The sequence below is a fragment of the Neophocaena asiaeorientalis genome, unplaced genomic scaffold, assembly GCF_003031525.2.
Source record: "Neophocaena asiaeorientalis asiaeorientalis breed wild unplaced genomic scaffold, Neophocaena_asiaeorientalis_V1.1 scaffold409, whole genome shotgun sequence".
Classification (NCBI taxonomy): Eukaryota; Metazoa; Chordata; class Mammalia; order Artiodactyla; family Phocoenidae; genus Neophocaena; species Neophocaena asiaeorientalis.
In genome coordinates this window covers 1,822,789-1,841,524 of record NW_020175208.1, presented here as the reverse complement: position 1 = coordinate 1,841,524, position 18,736 = coordinate 1,822,789, and the positions used below count along the sequence as shown (strand labels likewise).

The 18,736-nt window shown below is 46.3% G+C and overlaps 1 protein-coding gene across 1 annotated transcript in view; it reads right to left on the bottom strand.

Annotated features, from left to right (window-relative positions):
* Positions 1-10,165: 10,165 nt before the first annotated feature.
* Positions 10,166-18,736, bottom strand: part of CSMD2 (CUB and Sushi multiple domains 2) — a 641,557-nt gene continuing 632,986 nt past the window's right edge. Inside the window, exons 67-72 of the mRNA XM_024765304.1 lie at positions 16,972-17,037; positions 15,592-15,753; positions 13,977-14,089; positions 12,066-12,153; positions 10,544-10,682; positions 10,166-10,358 (exon numbers count right to left, since the gene is read on the bottom strand). Of these exons, the coding sequence (XP_024621072.1) occupies positions 10,199-10,358; positions 10,544-10,682; positions 12,066-12,153; positions 13,977-14,089; positions 15,592-15,753; positions 16,972-17,037 (728 nt within the window). The 3' untranslated portion in view covers positions 10,166-10,198. The remainder of the gene's footprint in view (positions 10,359-10,543; positions 10,683-12,065; positions 12,154-13,976; positions 14,090-15,591; positions 15,754-16,971; positions 17,038-18,736) is intronic.

Genomic DNA, 18,736 nt, shown 5'->3' with positions numbered 1-18,736 from the left:
TCACTGTTGTGGCCTCTCCCGTTGCGGAGCACAGGCTCCGGACGCGCAGGCTCAGCGGCCATGGCTCACGGGCCCAGCCGCTCCGCGGCATGTGGGATCTTCCCGGACCGGGGCACGAACCCGTGTCCCCTGCATCGGCAGGCGGACTCTCAACCACTGCGCCACCAGGGAAGCCCCCTCCCATTAGAGTTTTGAGAAGGGCTCTTAGGTAAAATATTTCTTAGTTCTTGAAGTTTTAATACTGTATTTCCTAGTCTTGATGCTTAATAATCGCTGTATATACAAACCTTGGCTTATACTTTCTTTCCTTCAGTTTGTTGAAAATGTTGCTTTACTCGTTTCACTTTGTGTGTTGCTATTAAGAAATCTGGTGACAACTTGATTTTCTTTCCTTGCAACTGACTTAATTTTTAACCTGGAGGCCTAGAGAATGTTTTCTTTTTCTTTAAAATAGAGTTTTACTGGGATATGTCTCAGAGTTGGCTATTCCAGGATAACTTCCCCTGGAACATGGTGGGACTTTCAATATATAGGTTAAAGATTTTTAGTTCTAGAAGTTTTTCTTAGAGTGCTATAAATATCAATTCTGTTCCATTTATTTACATTTCCTTCTTCAGGGACTCCTATTGCACATAAATTACTTTATCTTTGTTTGTCTTCCATGCTTATCCTTTTATTTTATTTTTATTTTTTTAAATCTAATTTTTATTTTATATTGGAGTATAGTTGATTTCCAACATTGTGTTAGTTTCAAGTGTACAGCAAAGTGATTCAGTTATCCATATCCATATATATATCCATTCCTTTTCAGATTCTTTTCCCATATAGGTTATTACAGAATATTGAATAGAGTTCCCTGTGCTATACAGTAGGTCCTTGTTGATTATCTATTTTATATATAGTGGTGTGTATATGTTAATCCCAAACTCCTAATTTATCCCTCATCCTCTTTACTTCTTTATTTGATTTTTATTTTCTTAAGTGCTTTAATTTTCTTTCTGTATGTCTTTACTATACTTTCTTTCTGTGTCTATTGTCTCTAGGACACTTTGCAGGTTGGTCTTCACTTCTAAGCTATTGCTTTTTTTGGTAAGCTCTCATTTTACTTCTTCCTGTTATATGTCCATCTGTAGTTTGAGTTTTTTAACTTATTTGTGTTGCACTGTGATATTTGCAATTGCCTGTTTAATTATGCTTAATTCATGTTGGAATGCTTTTAAAAATGATTCTTGTCCTTTATTTCTTAAGGGAGTATTTTCATTAGCTAAAACGTTTTACTACTTATTTTCTGTTTTGTTCTTATAGAAACATTGTAGGTATGTTGAGTGCCCCTTTTCTGTCCGTGATAAAATAAATGTAGAGGATTTTCCTAGACCAGGAATAACAGGTGATCCTATTGGGATGAGGGATGGAGTAATTTGGGTTCTTATTTGATTTCTTAGTTCAAAGGCACGCTCTTCTTTTGGTGTTGGGTGATCTTACTGGCACTGTCTCACAGGCACTGTCCCTCTGTGTCCTTAGGCTTATGAAAGCCTGTCCTAGCATAATGTTTGGGAGTGTTCCTCACTCTCAGGGGTGTCTAGAAATTGTATGCAATTTATTATAAAGTGTTTCTATGCTGGGTGAATTTATATTTGGAACTTAGATTTAACACTTGCTACTTTGCCCTCCCAGCTCCTAATCCACCAGTTGCCTGTGTTTTACAACAGTCCAATTCCTGACCTTGAATCCCAGCCAAGGTACTGACATCCCTGATGGGAGGGCTGGGTCTACACAGATGGTTCTCTGTGGCCAGGAGATAAGTACAAGACATTATGTCCCAGATGAAATGCGATTTTTAAAACTGGGAACGTCCATATAAATCAGGTTACTGAGGTGACTGGGGGACAATGGGATCCAGGATGCAGTGCAAAAGTGAAGGATAGTGGGAGTTGGGAACCTGAAGGTAGTCTGGATGAAATTTCCATGAAAATGATGACTTCTAATATAAATATGCATTTAGAGAAGGAGACTCCTAGTTCCTGCCAGTCTTTCCTTCCCTTCCTCACCTCTCCTTTAGCGGACTTTGCTCCTGGATGACCCTCCTGATTTGGCCTTTTTCTGCTATAGATTCCTTCTGCTTAAGCCACCTGCCATTTAGACTGCAGTCCTTAGACCCTGACCTCCTCAGTTCAGGCCAGACCCCATCCTGAAGGGGAGCACCTTCTTTGTCCCCAGGATTCTGTCCTGAGCCGACCTGGGCATCACTATAGTTAAAAAATTATTTATTATTATTTATGCCATTGTGTGTATATATACACACACATACATTATATATACATGTATATATACACATACACATTTTCTTTATCCGTTCATCCATTGATGGACACAAGTTATTTCCATACCTTGGTTATTGTGAATAATGCTGCAATGAACATGGGAGAACAGATATCTCTTCGAGAGAGTGATTTCATTTTCTTTGGATATACAGAAGTGGAATTGCTGGATCATATGGTGGTTCTATTTTCAATTTTTTGAGGAACCTCCACACTGTTTTCCATACTGGCTGCATCATTTTACATTCCCAGCAACAGTGCACAAGGATTCCAATTTCCCTACATCCTTACCAACACCTGTTATTTTGTTTTGTTTTTTTTCATGTTTTTTATAGTAGTTATCCTAATGGATGTTAGGTGGCTCTCACTGAGGTTCTGATTTGCATTTCCCTAATGATTAGTGATGTTGAGCATCTTCTCAGGTGCTTGTTGGCCATTTTATATCTTCTTTGGAGAAATGTCTGTTCAAGTCACTTGCCCATTTTTTTTTTTTTTGCGGTACGTGGGCCTCTCACTGTTGTGGCCTCTCCCGTTGTGGAGCACAGGCTCCAGACGCGCAGGCTCAGCGGCCATGGCTCACGGTCCTAGCCGCTCCACGGCATGTGGGCTCTTCCCGGACCAGGGCACGAACCCATGTCCCCTGCATCGGCAGGCGGACTCTCAACCACTGCGCCACCAGGGAAGCCCCCACTTGCCCATTTTTAAATCAGGTTATTTGTTTGTTTTCATTGTTGAGTAGTAGGAACTCTTTATATATTCTGGATATTAATCCCTTATCAGATATATGATTTGCAAATATTTTCTCCTGCTCCATAGGTTGCCTTTTCACTCTGTTGTGTCCTTTAATGTACAGAGGTTTTAAATTTTTATGAAGCCCAATTCATCTATTTTACGAAATCATTGCCAAGTCTAAAGTTACAAAGCTTTCCCATGTTTTCTTGTAAACATTTTATAGTTTTAGGTCTTTTGTTTAGGAATTTGATCCATTTTGAGTTAATTTTTGCATATGGTGCCTCCACTATCACTTTTGCTGGGAGTTCCCAACATGTACTGGAGGCAACACAAAGCCATTTAAGAAAGGGATTTCCACATTTCCACTTGACTTTTAGTCCCAAATATCTTTCCTCCCCTTCCCCAACAAACACTTGCCCCTAGCCATGAAAAAGGCCATAAAAAAGGTAAGAAAACCAATGCAAAATTTATATTTTATTTGAATTCAAAAATTTTAAAATTGCTTTCAAATTCAGGAAAGTACCATAATGCAGGACCCCAGGGGGAAGCCTCATATACAGAGACAGATAAATTAAATGTATATACTGCAGACAAGCCAAGGAGGTGTGTAGATTACATATTTACAGCACTTGATGTTTTCTGAAAACCATATTTATACATTTTATTACATTTACAAAAAGGCTTTCACTACCATTTACCTACAATAATGAAAAAAATTTACACCTTGTCTTCCCTACATCCTTACCAACACCTGTTATTTTGTTTTGTTTTTTTTCATGTTTTTTATAGTAGTTATCCTAATGGATGTTAGGTGGCTCTCACTGAGGTTCTGATTTGCATTTCCCTAATGATTAGTGATGTTGAGCATCTTCTCAGGTGCTTGTTGGCCATTTTATATCTTCTTTGGAGAAATGTCTGTTCAAGTCACTTGCCCATTTTTTTTTTTTTTGCGGTACGTGGGCCTCTCACTGTTGTGGCCTCTCCCGTTGTGGAGCACAGGCTCCAGACGCGCAGGCTCAGCGGCCATGGCTCACGGTCCTAGCCGCTCCACGGCATGTGGGCTCTTCCCGGACCAGGGCACGAACCCATGTCCCCTGCATCGGCAGGCGGACTCTCAACCACTGCGCCACCAGGGAAGCCCCCACTTGCCCATTTTTAAATCAGGTTATTTGTTTGTTTTCATTGTTGAGTAGTAGGAACTCTTTATATATTCTGGATATTAATCCCTTATCAGATATATGATTTGCAAATATTTTCTCCTGCTCCATAGGTTGCCTTTTCACTCTGTTGTGTCCTTTAATGTACAGAGGTTTTAAATTTTTATGAAGCCCAATTCATCTATTTTACGAAATCATTGCCAAGTCTAAAGTTACAAAGCTTTCCCATGTTTTCTTGTAAACATTTTATAGTTTTAGGTCTTTTGTTTAGGAATTTGATCCATTTTGAGTTAATTTTTGCATATGGTGCCTCCACTATCACTTTTGCTGGGAGTTCCCAACATGTACTGGAGGCAACACAAAGCCATTTAAGAAAGGGATTTCCACATTTCCACTTGACTTTTAGTCCCAAATATCTTTCCTCCCCTTCCCCAACAAACACTTGCCCCTAGCCATGAAAAAGGCCATAAAAAAGGTAAGAAAACCAATGCAAAATTTATATTTTATTTGAATTCAAAAATTTTAAAATTGCTTTCAAATTCAGGAAAGTACCATAATGCAGGACCCCAGGGGGAAGCCTCATATACAGAGACAGATAAATTAAATGTATATACTGCAGACAAGCCAAGGAGGTGTGTAGATTACATATTTACAGCACTTGATGTTTTCTGAAAACCATATTTATACATTTTATTACATTTACAAAAAGGCTTTCACTACCATTTACCTACAATAATGAAAAAAATTTACACCTTGTTTTTCTTTCTTTTTTGGTACTGTACAAACTTTGTATAATAAAAATATATCTCTGTACAAAAGATTTTTTTGTTGTTTTTGTTTTACTGTTTTTTTTTGTTTGTTTGTTTTTTTGTTTTTTTTTTAGCCTCATGGGATGGCAGCGGGTATATGGTGTGAATGGTGGGTGAAGGGCCTAGTTTGCCCTGGTCGCTTCCAAGCCTCTGGAGGTGGAGAGAAAATGCCAGAGGTGGGAAAGGGTAATGCACAGCAGAGTGCTGGGCGCCGCACCAGCACGTGCTCCTTGGGCATCTCCTGGGACTTCACAAGGGGAGGGGGGTGGAGGCAGGGCTGGAGGAGGAGTCCACTGGTTGGTCTCAGAGGAGTGTAAGAAGTGGGAAGGGAGCAGCCAATGAGCTTCCTGCATTTGCTTCCAGGGATGCTGTGACCCAGAGAAGGTGTGGGAAGCTGGGCTCCTGCCATTGCCAGTTGCATCTGCTGGAAATTGACACTCTCACTTCAGTCCATCTTCACATGAGTCAGATCTCATGCTTTCAACTCAGAATCTGCTTACAAACGAGGTGTCCCTGCCACTCCACTCCTGTATGTTTCTATCTCTCATTCCAATATGTGATCTGAACATCTGAGGCCAGCATGTCACACATGCACAGGGGCTTAAGCCCACGGGGACCTTCCCGAGGACAGAGAAAGGGGCTCTAAATGTCACAGTTTGATTCCCAAACTCATTAGCTTCTCAGCAATACTTAAATGGAATTCATCAATGACCCAAGCATGATGAAACTCTAAATTAATCAAACCTACTTGCAAGAAGCTGGAGAGAATATGCTTTATTCACTCCATTCTTTTGATTCAGAAGTTCCTAGGCCTCTGTCTGCTATGGCGAGGGGCTGCTGGGAGCCAAGGGACCAGCACCAGCTCCAGGAAGCCTGGGATAACGGGTCCTTGTCCTGATGCTGCCAGGGTGGAGAGAACAGGACCCAGATAGGATACATGGGTCCCCTGCCTGGCCCACCAGCCTTGGCCACAGTCCTACTTAGAGATTCACCTACTCCTCCCCCTTCTAGACCCAGATTGCAGCTGGTGTAGTGGACTTTGGAGTCAGACCCACACTTCCTAACTGTGTGGCTTCCATCTCTTCACCTTTCTGCCTTCTCATCCATATGGAATACTATTTCCTATGTTCTGGGGTTGCTGTAAGGTTTAGAAATGAACCACCTAAAGTGTCAGGCACAGAGGAGAAACTCAGTCCACGGTAGCCATTATTTTTGGACCCTGGGGTTGTCTTGCTGTCCTGTCCCTTCCAGCACCTCTCCGATGCCTGCAGACTTGGTGTCGCTGGGCCACATACCTGTTTCTCTTCTTTTTGTCAGTTAACAGCAAGACTTGACCTTGGGCTCAAGGCCAGCTTCCTGCCCTTACCTCCCCTGATGTGCCCTACTTCTTCAGTGTTGCTTTCAACCAAGGAGGACTTTTTATTTTATTTTATTTTATTTTGCGGTACGCGGGCCTCTCACTGTTGTGGCCTCTCCCGTTGCAGAGCACAGGCTCCGGACGCGCAGGCTCAGCGGCCATGGCTCACGGGCCCAGCCACTCCGTGGCATGTGGGATCTTCCCAGACCGGGGCACGAACCCGTGTCCCCCGCATCGGCAGGTGGACTCTCAACCACTGCGCCACCAGGGAAGCCCTAGGAGGACTTTTTAAATTCACTGGGTTTAGAGTTCAGTAAAATTATGTTAGAAAAAATAGAAACTGATTTCCAAACGATTTCTTAAGATTGTTTTCGGCCCTTGGGGTTATCCTTGCTGTTGTTCTGCAGCTGGGACCGTCCACTTGCAGATGGCTGGTCTCTGCGTACCGACCGCCATGGGATGCATCTACTAACACATCCACTGCGTCTTCTTTACCTCTTCTCTGTGTTTGTGGGGAGCAGGGCATGGGGCATCTTTCACACACATTTCGCTTTTTTAAGCTTCTGTGGTCTCTTCTGTAGGACTCAACTGAAGGAGAGGTGTGTGTTTGTGTGTGTTCAGGCCCACACACACACGTGCACACCCACAAAATCCTTTGCTGTTTTCAATCCATAATGTCCTTCCTCTGATGGCAGCCAGCCCCTCTTCCTTTAGGGCCCCGAGTCGGGGCGGGGTGGGTGTCCTCTCCAGGGTGATGGGGGTGGATGGTGGCAGGGCAAGGGCCCAAGTCCCAGTAGTAGCAGACACGGGCGGAGAGACAGACGAAGATGGGCACTGGGCACTGTGCCAGGGGAGCTTACTTCCTGTCCCCTGGAGAACTGGGAACAAACGGATCACACCAGAGTTTGTAAAACAACAGGGGCAGTGGGTGAGGGGTGGGAGCAGAAGAAGGCGAGAGGAAAGAGGCAAAGCGAGGAAGGAATAAGGGGAAAGAATGAAAGGAAAGCAGTTGCCGTGATCTTTCCCTTTGCGTTTTAATCCTCCCGAACTAAGGGTGGAGGTGTAGGTAGGAAATATACACAGAAGAATATATATTTTCCTCGTGTCATTTTCTTCCCCCGGGGAAGGCCAACTTACCTGTCAGCCACAGGAGCCCCGGCGTCTAGGGGCTGCTACACTTTTAGGGGCCCAGGAAAGTGTTTTTAGTTTCTTTCAAAATCAGAAGGAAAAAAGTGAATATAATAATAATGGCCATGTAATAATGAATCCAGCCTGGATTATATTCATCTTTATAACAACATAGTTGTAAAGTACCATTTTTAATTTTAAACAGAGGAAAGGGTCCATGAAAGTCATAACACAGCCCTGCCCCTTGCTCTCTACTTGCTGACCCCGCAGGCCTCGATGACTTCCCCGTGTGGGGTTTATTTGAATTTCAGCCATTCTTGTGAGGCATCATTTGGATTTATCACCTTGTCACTCATTTTAAATGTATGTGCGTCTATTCAGGGTGGTTTTTCATTCATCGCCTTCCTAAGCCAAGCAACACCTTCTCTGCTCCAGCTCCGGGAGGGCCGGAAGTGAGCAGGGGCCTTCGCGGAGAGCTGTGTGCTGGGCGGGATGCTCGAGGCCTTGGATGCTGGCGAGGGGCAGTGCGAGGGCTGCCTAGACCTGAAGCAACCAACCCCAGGTGACCCAGAGGTGAAACCTCGTGCACACAGGCACCTGGGACCCAGCGGAGCCCCAGATGCGGAGTGGCAGTGAGGGTGTGTGTGCAGGTCTTGGGACATTCTTGTTTCTTTCCTTTACTGTTCAATAATTCTGCAGCTCAAAGTTTAGAGTCACTACAGATCACCTGTAAGGCCTGATTTGTGTCATCAGAGGGGATTCTTCTTTTTGCTTTCTATTTGTATGAGTAGGAAAAAGTAAAGATGGAGCAGAAAGGTGAAACCTCAGAACTAATTTGGACATGTTAAAATGACCCCACAGGAAGAATTTCTCCTCCTTCTTTAAGTATTTGTTTTTGGTGCAGAAAAACTCAATCAATTACTTATTTGTATTCAATAGCTGCCTTTATATATTCTGAAGATAATTTTTATTTCTTTATGTATAAATTATCTTAGTACCTACCATTTTAAGCTTAGAGTTATGCAAGAGAGATGATCTAGAGAAAAAAAGTGGACCCAAAGAGGGGAGGGGAGGGGAGGATGGGGGGGCAGCCTGGCAGAGTGCTTAAAGCTGGGATGTTTGAGGGCTGCAGCACTGACTGGGCATATGGTCTGAGACTCAGGCTGAAGTGGTGAAAATCCTCCTGGAGTTGTTGTGAGGATGAAAGGAAGCAACCCATGCCAGGGACCGGGCAGTCAGTGCTGGTTAGTGGTTTTACAATCCCTTTCTCTCTCCTGGCATTTACCGGTCCCGCATTTCCCGCCAGCCCACCCCTCACACAGCCTGCTCCCTCCAGGAGCTGCATGCGTATCGGGCCGGGACTGCCCATCGCATGCGCTGCCACAGACAGGAGCATGGAAGGAGAGCTGTCCCTGCTTAGGGTCTGGCTGATGACTCCCTTGCCCTGTTGGAACCCCACCTCTCTGGGCACTGGGATGCTTCTCCCCAGAGTCGGGCTCACTAAGGTCCGGGAGACACCTGAGAGAGGGCACCTGCATTCCCCAGAAAGTGGGGTGTGCGGGAGACGATATGGTTCTCAGAAGGGTGTGGCTTGCACACCTTGTGGGGACAGCTCCTGCAGGTTCCCAGGCCCCAGAAGGAGGGCTATCAGTGAGGAAGGACACAGTGGGGAGTGGCCGTGCCTTCTAGACTTGTCAGCTCCTCCTGGCAGGCCTGTGTGTGTGTGTGTGTGAGAGAGGGTGTCCAGTGGACCCATGGGAGCCTCCGTGTGCATCTACCCCTCTGTCTGTGTAACGGGGGGCCCTCCTGTCTTGCCCAATGCCAGGGATTGCAACTGCCCATCTATTACGCTCTAGGTGATGGATAGTTTTATATGTCAACTGCCTAGGCTCTGGTGCCTAGTTGTTTGGTCAAACACCAGTCTAGATGTTGCAGTGAAGGAATTTTTTAGATGTGATTAACATTTAAATCAGTAGACTCTGAATAAAGCAGATTACTCTCCATAATGTAGGTGGGCCTCACCAATTAGTGGAAGGCCTTAAGAGAAAGGATTGAGGTCCCCCTTGAGAGGAAGGAATTCACCTCCAGAAAGCCTTCGGGCTCCAGATTACAACCTCAGCTCCTGATGGAATTTCCAGCCTGCAGGCCTGCCCTGTGGACTCCAGACTTGCCAGCCTCACAATCCTCTGAGCTAATTCCTTAAAATAAATCTCTCTTTCTCTATATCTGTATATACAATACAAACATACACACAATATGTACATATATCTCTCTAGAGAGTTTATATATATATGTACATATATATATGTATGCATATATTGTGTATATATATGTATCTCTCTCTCTCTGGAGAGTTCTGACTAATACACCTACTTGGATATCTTGCTGAGCCTAGTGGCTAAGAGCACAGCCTCTGGAGCTGCCTGCCTGGGATTGGATTCTGATCCTGCTTCTTATTAGCTGTGTGATCTTGGCCAAGTTAATTCCTTTCTCTGTGCCTCAGTTTTCCCATCTGTAAAAAGGGTGACAACAGTCTCCGACCCAGGTGTACGGAGGTGTCTGCCTCAGTGGCCAGCACAGGGCAGCACTGGGCACTCAGTCCCTGTCACACTGGACGTGTCTGTAGGGGTGTGTGTCTCACCAGCTGCCGGAGGTGGGGCTCTCAGTGGCGGTGACGAAGGCAGCCTGGCCTGGAGGCTATACCGCTGTACACACGGTGCTGACTGTGAGCTCCGCCTCGGTGGCCATGATGTCTGTGGGCTGGATGTTGCGGTCGTACATCGGGTTCTCAAACGTGGCCCGCACATTGGTGTTCTCGTGGCCAGCGTAGCCGTTGAACGGAACTTTGGGTCTTCTCCTGGGAATGAGAGAGAGCGTGACCAAAACGTCAAGAGAGGAGACTCGGGGCCCTAAGAGGAGAGGGAGGCTCTGTGTTCCCTTCAGAAGGTCACAGCTCGCCTGAGCCAGGAGGGCTCTGGGTGGGTCAGGGAAAGGGAGAGGGCCTGGCACCCGTCGTGCGACCCTCCTGTCCCTTCCCCGTACCTGTGCTTGTAGAGATAGAGCACAAAGCCCGCGATGATCAGCGCGATGAACGGCACCAGGATCGCGGCCGCCACCGAGCTGCTGTTGGAAGCAAAGTGGCGGCCGATGGACTCGGGGTCTGATTCCAGCAGCCTGAGGTCTGCAAAATCCCAGAGCAGAAACCTCAGGTCACAGACACAGCGGCCACCGTGGTGGGGCTTGGCGTGCTGGTCGGGGCCCCCCAGCTGCCTCCCCCATGCACTGTGCCATCCTCCCTGGAGAAGGGTGGTCAGTCCACAAGAGCTGGTCAGGCCTGGGGAAGCCAGTCTGCGGGAGAACCTGAAACCGTGTCCCAGAATAAAATCTTAAAAGAGATCAGCCCTTTAGAAGCTTCCAAACTTCTTTCGGCCATAGAAATTTTATCCCATGAAACCTTACAAGGCAGCCAAAATATAAAGCACGTGAAGGTGGACCTGCTCTGGAGGGCGTGGCAGCGGTGCTGAAGCTCCGGCCTCCGAGGGTCTCCCCTCCTCCCCCCCTCCCCCCTCGCCCCAGACTGGGAGCGCTCAGAAGACCACGGTGAGAGCCTCTGCCCCTGTCAGTGAACCGAGGGGGTGAGGCTCCGCCGGCACACCGGCAGTCAGCCGTGAAGCCAGAAGAAGAACTCGGTTTCCTGAGGTCTCTCTGGTGTGTAAGGGGCCAGGGAAATGCCCTTCAAGTCTTTGAAGGGCCGCTGTGTGGAAGAGGGAGTGCTTTTACTCCAGGCAGCTAAGAGGATAGAGCTAGGAATAACTCCAGGGCAGGAGCAGGGCGGAGTGGGAAGCAGGTTTCTGCTTACGCCAAGGAGGAGCTTTCTGAAGGTCAGAGCTGGGAGAAAACGCAGTGCACTGCCTTGGTAGACAGGGGGTCCCGGGGCACAGGGCAGTCAGCACCCGGGGTGTATTGAGCTGCCCATCAAGCACCCGGGCCTGCCTCCTGTCTCCCCCTGAACTGCTTCCCAGAAGCCAGGACCCCTCCCCACATTAGAGGCTCTGAGTCAAGGCCAGTCTCCGGAGTGAGGATGCCTGACACTGCGGATGCTTGGTCCAGGGTAAAGATGCTGGGGAGGAACTAGGGAAGCAAGCCTCCTTGATGCTTGGTTTTCCCATCTGTAAAATGAGGACAGCAATACCACCGTTCCGGGACTGAGACTGCCCTGAGAGCCCCACGTCGTAATGCTCAGGGGGTCCCGGGGATGCCTGAGGGCTGGCCAGATAGTATTGTGGGACGCATCTGAGACCCAATGTCCCTTAAGCTGGGGGCTTTCAACTCCAGGGCTGAGCATGAAATTGTTTGGCAAAAGTTGAGGGTATTATGTATTGCGCTTCCTTCTGGGGAGATATTACACAGCTTTTATCAAAATCTCAAAGGCGTCCCTGATCCAAAAGAGGCTAAGAGCCCCTCTTGGATTGCTGAACGTCACCAACCCCCTGCCCTCCATGCCAACATACAAGTTTTTCTGCCACCTGCCCAAGCATACACTCCAGGGACAAATGCTAGTTACCAAGTCTTTGAAAGCCGAACTGCCCAAAGCCTTGGCCCTTGACAGCGCCTTGGTAAATGAAGGTGCCTCCGGAGAACTCTGGGGAGACCTGTGAGGGAGGGAGCAGACAGAGTGAGATGGGAGGCACGCCGGAGGGAGCTAGAGGTCCGGCCAGCCAGGCCGGAGACACGCCCACAGGCACACAGTGCCCACAGCCTGCCTGTCATCTCCACTGACATCGGCTCTCTGCCCACCTCCAGGCAATGGCGAGGTGCTGGGGATAGGGCAGGGGCTCCAACTGCTGGTAGGAGGGAGGGAGACATTTTTGTTTCTACTGGTCGAATCACTTAATCTGTCGGTGCCTCAGTTCCTCATTTTAAAACGGGAACAAAAACAGTACTTATGTCATAGGGTTGCTCTGAAGCTTTATATGAGCGAATATAGGTAAAGCACTTAGAACACTTAATAGGCCCTAAGTAAATGTTAGCGATTATTATTGTGATGAAAAACTGAGTTTTAGAGCACCGCGGAGCAAACCAAACCATGATTAAAACGTATCTAGCAGATTGAATGTACTTTGGAAAGTTCGTCCCAGTTCCAATAGCTATTAATTTGGGGGCGGGTAGTTGGGGACATAACTCCTCCTGGCTGTCTCTGTACTTGCCTCTGTGATGCTCATGTACCAGACACAGACACGCAAACTTGTGGGCTGGGGACTGCTCGGCCGAGGGCGTGCTTGCTTTGAGGATGCTTCTGCTACCAGGGTTCCTTCTGACTCATGCTCCATCCCCAGGTGCAGCCCTCTGTCTGTCGTGCTCTAGGCTGACCCCCCCCTGCTGTCCCCCCAAACACACCCTGGGTGACAGAGAAGTGGGCCCGATTGCTGGCTGTAGTCCCAGGCAGCCCTTCCGGCTGTTCCTGGCCCTCCAGAGCGCCATTTACACGTAGCCCTTGGCCCACACTCCAAGCTCCCAACTTTACCCTTGTTCTCTCCCCTCTGGCCATCCTCCCGGCACAATGGAGTCTGTTGTCCTGGCACAGCTTTTGGACTAATACTGTTGATGCCAGCCAGGACCAGGATACACAAGGGGATCCGCAGAATACTCTCAAGAATCCCGAGGAACTAACCCACGTACCAGCCCCTGGAGAAGTCACTTGCTTCTCATGTGATTATCAGCAAAGTCACTCAACCCACAGCCCTCTACCAGCCAGTTTTGTCCGTGAGGATCCACCTTGACCCCTCAGCTCTCTGCTCCTCTGGCCCCATGACCTCTTCCTCCTTCCCACCCCTCCGCTTCTAGCTTCAATAATCCAAGACAGGGAAGCTGAGGATGTGACAGATGACTGCTCCACTCCCCTGCCTGTGAGATTGGAAGGTATGGGCAAAGGAGAATCACTGCAGAACATCCACCCGAAGAATGCCCTTGCATGGAACAAGTCTTTCCCACAAGAGGATGCAAGAGAGTTGTCTCCTTTCCCCCAGCTGCTGGTGTCTCAAGCTGTGCTAAATCACCCACAACAGGCATCCTCAAACACGAGAAGATGCTCAGTGTGCATCTGGGACTCACCACCTTCTCCCAGCTCCCACCACCACATCGTGACCTGCTTGAATTTACTCATGTACTGCCAGCCTCCAATCTCTTGCTTCCTACTTACACATCAGAACCTACTCCATCTCGCTCAGATGCACTGACCTTTAGACTCTCAGCCTCCTGGCCCTTGCTATGTTTTCCTGTGCCCACTTCACTAGCAGATGAGGACTCCCTTGCTCCCAGTCCTGGCCCCAAAGAAACCGTCCTCCCAAGTTTCCATGTTGATCCGAAGAGTTTCCACCAACTTCTCCCCTCGTCCTCCCTACTAGTGATCTGGGAATCAGGGATGGGGCAAGGGCACAGGGAGGTCAAGGACCGAGTGAGGTTTTGCTGAACTTACATGCCCATCTAAGGCCCAGTGATCACCTTTGAACTTATTCACAAAGACCTCCACAGGCCCTGTAACCTGGTAAACTTGGAGGAGGAGATGGGAATCTTCTTTCTTGTAAATTCCTGGGAAAAGAAAGTTCAGAGGGTACACTTGAAAGATCCAGGAAGATTTCAAAACCCAAGTCTGGGGGTATGTGGGTGTGAGTGTCTGAGTGGGAGTTCATGTGTAGGTGTTGGTGTCTACATCCCATGTATAACTGGCGTTAGGTAAGTGTAGCGTGTCCTGTGAGTTTGTGCAGGCTGAATGTGAGGACACCCAAGAATGTGCATATGTGTTTTAAAATCAACTGGATTACTGACCTGTGGTTGTGCTCCTGTTTATACATGCATGTGTGAGAATAAAGGGAATTGGATTTTGTATATGTTACGGGGTCAGCTAATGCGTGGGTGTGTTTACAACTCAGTGGGTACAGGAATACATGAGGGCATGTATATGGGAGTGTGTGAATGTGTTTAGGACTATGGCTTAGAGCAACTGAGTGAATATGAACGTTAGCTCTGTGTGTGTGTGCATGAATGAGTGGCTGTGACTGCACGTGGGGTTGTGTATTCACGTGTACAGTCATTCACTCAGGCATCCATCGTTCTACCCATCTATTCGAATAAACACTTGCTTTCTAAGATATTCAGCTTTTCTGATTATAGAAAATTTGAAAATTGGGGAAATTTTGGAAAATGTAGAGATGCACGAAGAAAGAAAATTCACTCCTGATCTCACTTCTGAGAAATAACCACTGTTAATATTTTGGTGTAATTACTTTCAATTTTCTTTCTTATGAATATAATTTTTTCCTTCAAAAACTGGAGTCCCGTTTTAAATGCATTGTAGTAGGTGTATTTTCTCCCAAACTGGCATATTTTATCCGGCAGACATACTATAATTAATATATCCATTTCTTTTGAGACAATTTTCTATTCCCAGGTTTTATGTTATGGAAATAGCCCTGTAATGTGAACATTCTTTATTGGTAAATGTTTGATTCCCTCTATAACTATTTCTTATGATAAAACTTCGTAGAAGTGTAATTAATGGGGCCAGTCACTTTCACGGCTCTTGATACAAGCTGCCAAATTATTTTCTAGAACTGTACTATTTTATACTTTGACCAGCACTGCATTAGTACCTTCACTGGGCTAGCAACAGAGTTTACTGCTTAATAAACTCTTAGTGGGATAAGTGGAAAGTGACATTTTATGTTTACTGTTTTTTGATTATTGCGAAAAATGTTTTTCCATTTGTTTATTAACTGTCTGTACTTTGGCTTCTGGGAGTTCTCTGCCCCTATTCTTGGTTCAGTTTTTAGGGATATACGTCTCCTTTTCCTTGATTTGTAAGAGTTCTTTGTATGTTCAATTTATTGATGTTTGTCATCTAACCATTTCCCTTTAGTCTGTGGTGCTTTTATCATGTAAACAAAGATGAATAGACACTTCCTCTTCCCCTGCCTACCAGACTAGCCCTGCAAGACAGTACAAGGAAGTGACAGTAGACTCGTTCTTGTGAAGAGCATGTACCCATCGCCCACACCATCCACAGGCTTTCCCAGAGCTGGCCTGCCCCTTACCAGCCAAGTGCAGCTCCACGCCACTGTGGTCAATCATGGTGGCGTTGACCTTGCTGTTGATGACCTGGAAACTGGTCACTCTGAGCATGGCTGGCTGCTTCTTCCCCTGGTACTCATAGGTCCCTTTCCATAGGGAATTCTTTGCAAAAACATCCCCAGGAACTAGAGGAATTGAGAAACAGATGTGAGAGGGGCTTTCACGTGTGCTGGTGGAACTGAGGCCACCTGATGGTTGACCCCAGTTCACTCCCTGAGATTGTTTTCCCCAACATCAAACACGCAGGAGGTGGTGGAGTGTTCTGGCCTCCTTGTGATGCTCTGTGTCTCAGAGTGGACGGGTGGAGGGAAAGAGAGAGAGAGAGAAAGTCGATAAAGAAAAAAGAGAACATGAGGGGACGGGGGATTGAACTAGAAGAAAGGGGAAAATAAAAGGAGGGAAGGGGTTGAAAAGATGGAGAAAGAGAAAAAGAGAGGAGAGAAAACCAATGTCATAAAATAGGAACATGGACTAATGGGGTCAGGCAGATCCGGAGTCTCATTTTGGCTGTCAATTATCAGTTGTTTGATTACATACAAGAGTCTCCACTTTCTCACCTGTGTAGGCCACATCTGTCCTTCTGTGAATGGGGCTGTCCTGCTTATCTCGTCAGGGGCTAAATGATTGTATGTCACGTGATGTTGGGCACATAAAAGCAAACGATAGCAACCAAAATTGTTATTTGTCCTCATAATAATTTTCTAAGGAGAGTATTATGAGCCTTATTTTAACAAAAGGTAAACTGAAGCTCCAGAGGTGAAGTTTCTTTGTCCAAGGACACAGCTGGTCAGGGACCAAAATGGAACTTTAATTGAGTTTGATGCCAAATCTAGTTTTCTTTCTTGTATAACACACATGCTAATATAGTAAATGAAAGTATAAGGTTCAAAAAAGGATATGATAGTCTAGAATAATTTTGCATTGGTCAGGCCATACCTGCAGTTGTGTGCCCAGGTCTGGACATCACACTTTGAAAGACACAATACCTGTCTTAAAAATGTAACCATTTCCAGCAAGCTCCCTAGGCAGGACCTGGGTATATGTGTCTGACCACACACTGGCCAGCCCTGTGCCAGAAGGGGTTGGCTCCAGAGCTTGAAGCTCTGGACATGTTTCTAGAAGGCTTTGGCTCTCAATTCCGGATGCAGTTCCTGCTTCCTTCAAGCTCACTTCCTCCTGAGGTCTGCCTGGGGTTGAGAGGTGGGTGGGGAAATCTGTTCAGCTCTATAGACTGTTTTCACACCCTCCTATTGGGTACACGGAAACTCATGTGCATGTTTCTGGGTAAGTAGGTGAAGGAAGCAATGCCAGTTTCTTGAGCCAAAGATCTAGAGCATACCTACCTGAAGCTTGAGTGAGCGGAGGCTCCCGGGCAGTGTTGATGGGTCTCCCACTGGGCCGGACCTCTGCTGGGGAAAGAGGATGGAAGAAAACAGGTTCACCCTCTGGTCTATGTTCTATTGGAAAAACAACGGTCAGCTCTCTGACATTAGGTCAGTGGGTTCTTTGAGATCTTGCTTTGGACTTACCCTCTTAGACCAGGAGGTGGGCTACTTTGTCTGGTGAGATGTAAAGAGTTTAAAGGAAATCCATTTACCAATTATAGTCATTGAAATATTAAGCAAAAAGTTAGAATATAGCTATATATGTGATTTTTTATTACTGCATTAAATAACAGGATCTAGTAGTAGGTCCAGTAACTATTCTAATCTTCAAGTAGTCAGAAACATAAACAACATTTCTTTCTTTTTTTTTGTCCAGGCCACACGGCATGCAGGATCTTAGTTCCCTGATCAGGGATTGAACCTGTGTCCCCTGCAGTGGAAGCGCGGAGCCCTACCTACTGTACCGCCAGGGAATCCCCAACAACATTTCGTGATATCCATAACTATTGTAGGGTAATGTGGAAATCTCTGCAGTTTCCACTGGTGACAAATTTATAGGTATTGCTGACAAACTACAAGTTTTTGTCTATATCCTAAATTAAAGAAATGCTAAATTTCAGTAAGAGGTAAAGGAAAACAAAGATGTCTATTTCCCATCCTAGCACCCAGATCTGCTGAATGCCACTACTGAGGACCCTTGGTTGAAGGGCCTCTGCTTTCCTCCCAGAGGTCTGGCACAAAGGATGGCCTTCCGCCAATCAAGAGTGAAGTGCCTAAGTCCTGGTAAGGGTTTCAGTGGAGTGCTTCCCTCCCCTGGAGTCACGATATTAAGCCAGAGAAGCCCTCACAGGCAAAAGCAAAGGAGAAGGCTTTGGGCCTGAGCCCGACAGCCTAGGTTCCGGTCCCAGCAGTGCTACTTAGTGATTGTGTGACCTCAACTAGTCACGTCACCACTCAGAGTCTTGTCTCCTCATCTGAAACATGGAAAATACTGAAACATATCTCACAGGTTTATGCTGAATAAATGTGGTTATGAACGTGAAAGTCACAGTCAATAAATATTAATGTCTTTTCTTCTTTTGCAGAGAAACAACAGAAATATCTGTCTTGTTGCTAAGTAAGGGCGGGGACACCCCCTACTGCCTCCAACTCTGAGGTCAGCTTATGTTCGGGTGTACAGAAGGCTGTGGACATATCTTCCACAGTGACTCCATGAAGGCACACCTCTGAACAAAAGGCCTTTATTGTCTTAGGTTTTATAAGATGAAGGGAGCAAAGAGGGAGAAAGCATTTTATGTGCCAGACACTGTGCTAGGCACTTTATTCATGTCATTTCATTTACTCCTTCTCTCAGAACTGTGAGGTAGACATTATTGTCTTCATTTAATAGAAGAGAAACTTGTTAGAGGCAGAGAGGTGAAGGGACTTACCCAGGGTCTTATAGTAAGGGGTTGAGTTGAGATTCAACTGCCTCGAAAGCATTTTGTATTTTTAAATGCAAGTACCTATTATAGCTTAAAAAAATACTTAAGAATAAATGTATACAAGAAAGTGCAAGACTGTACATTGAAAATTACAAACCGTCATTGAAAGAAATTAAAGATCTAAATAAATGGAAAGATATCCCATGCTCGTGGCTTGGAAGACTTAATATTGTTCAAATGGCAATACTCCCCAGATTGATCTACAGATTCAACACCACCCTTATCAAAATCCCAGCTGT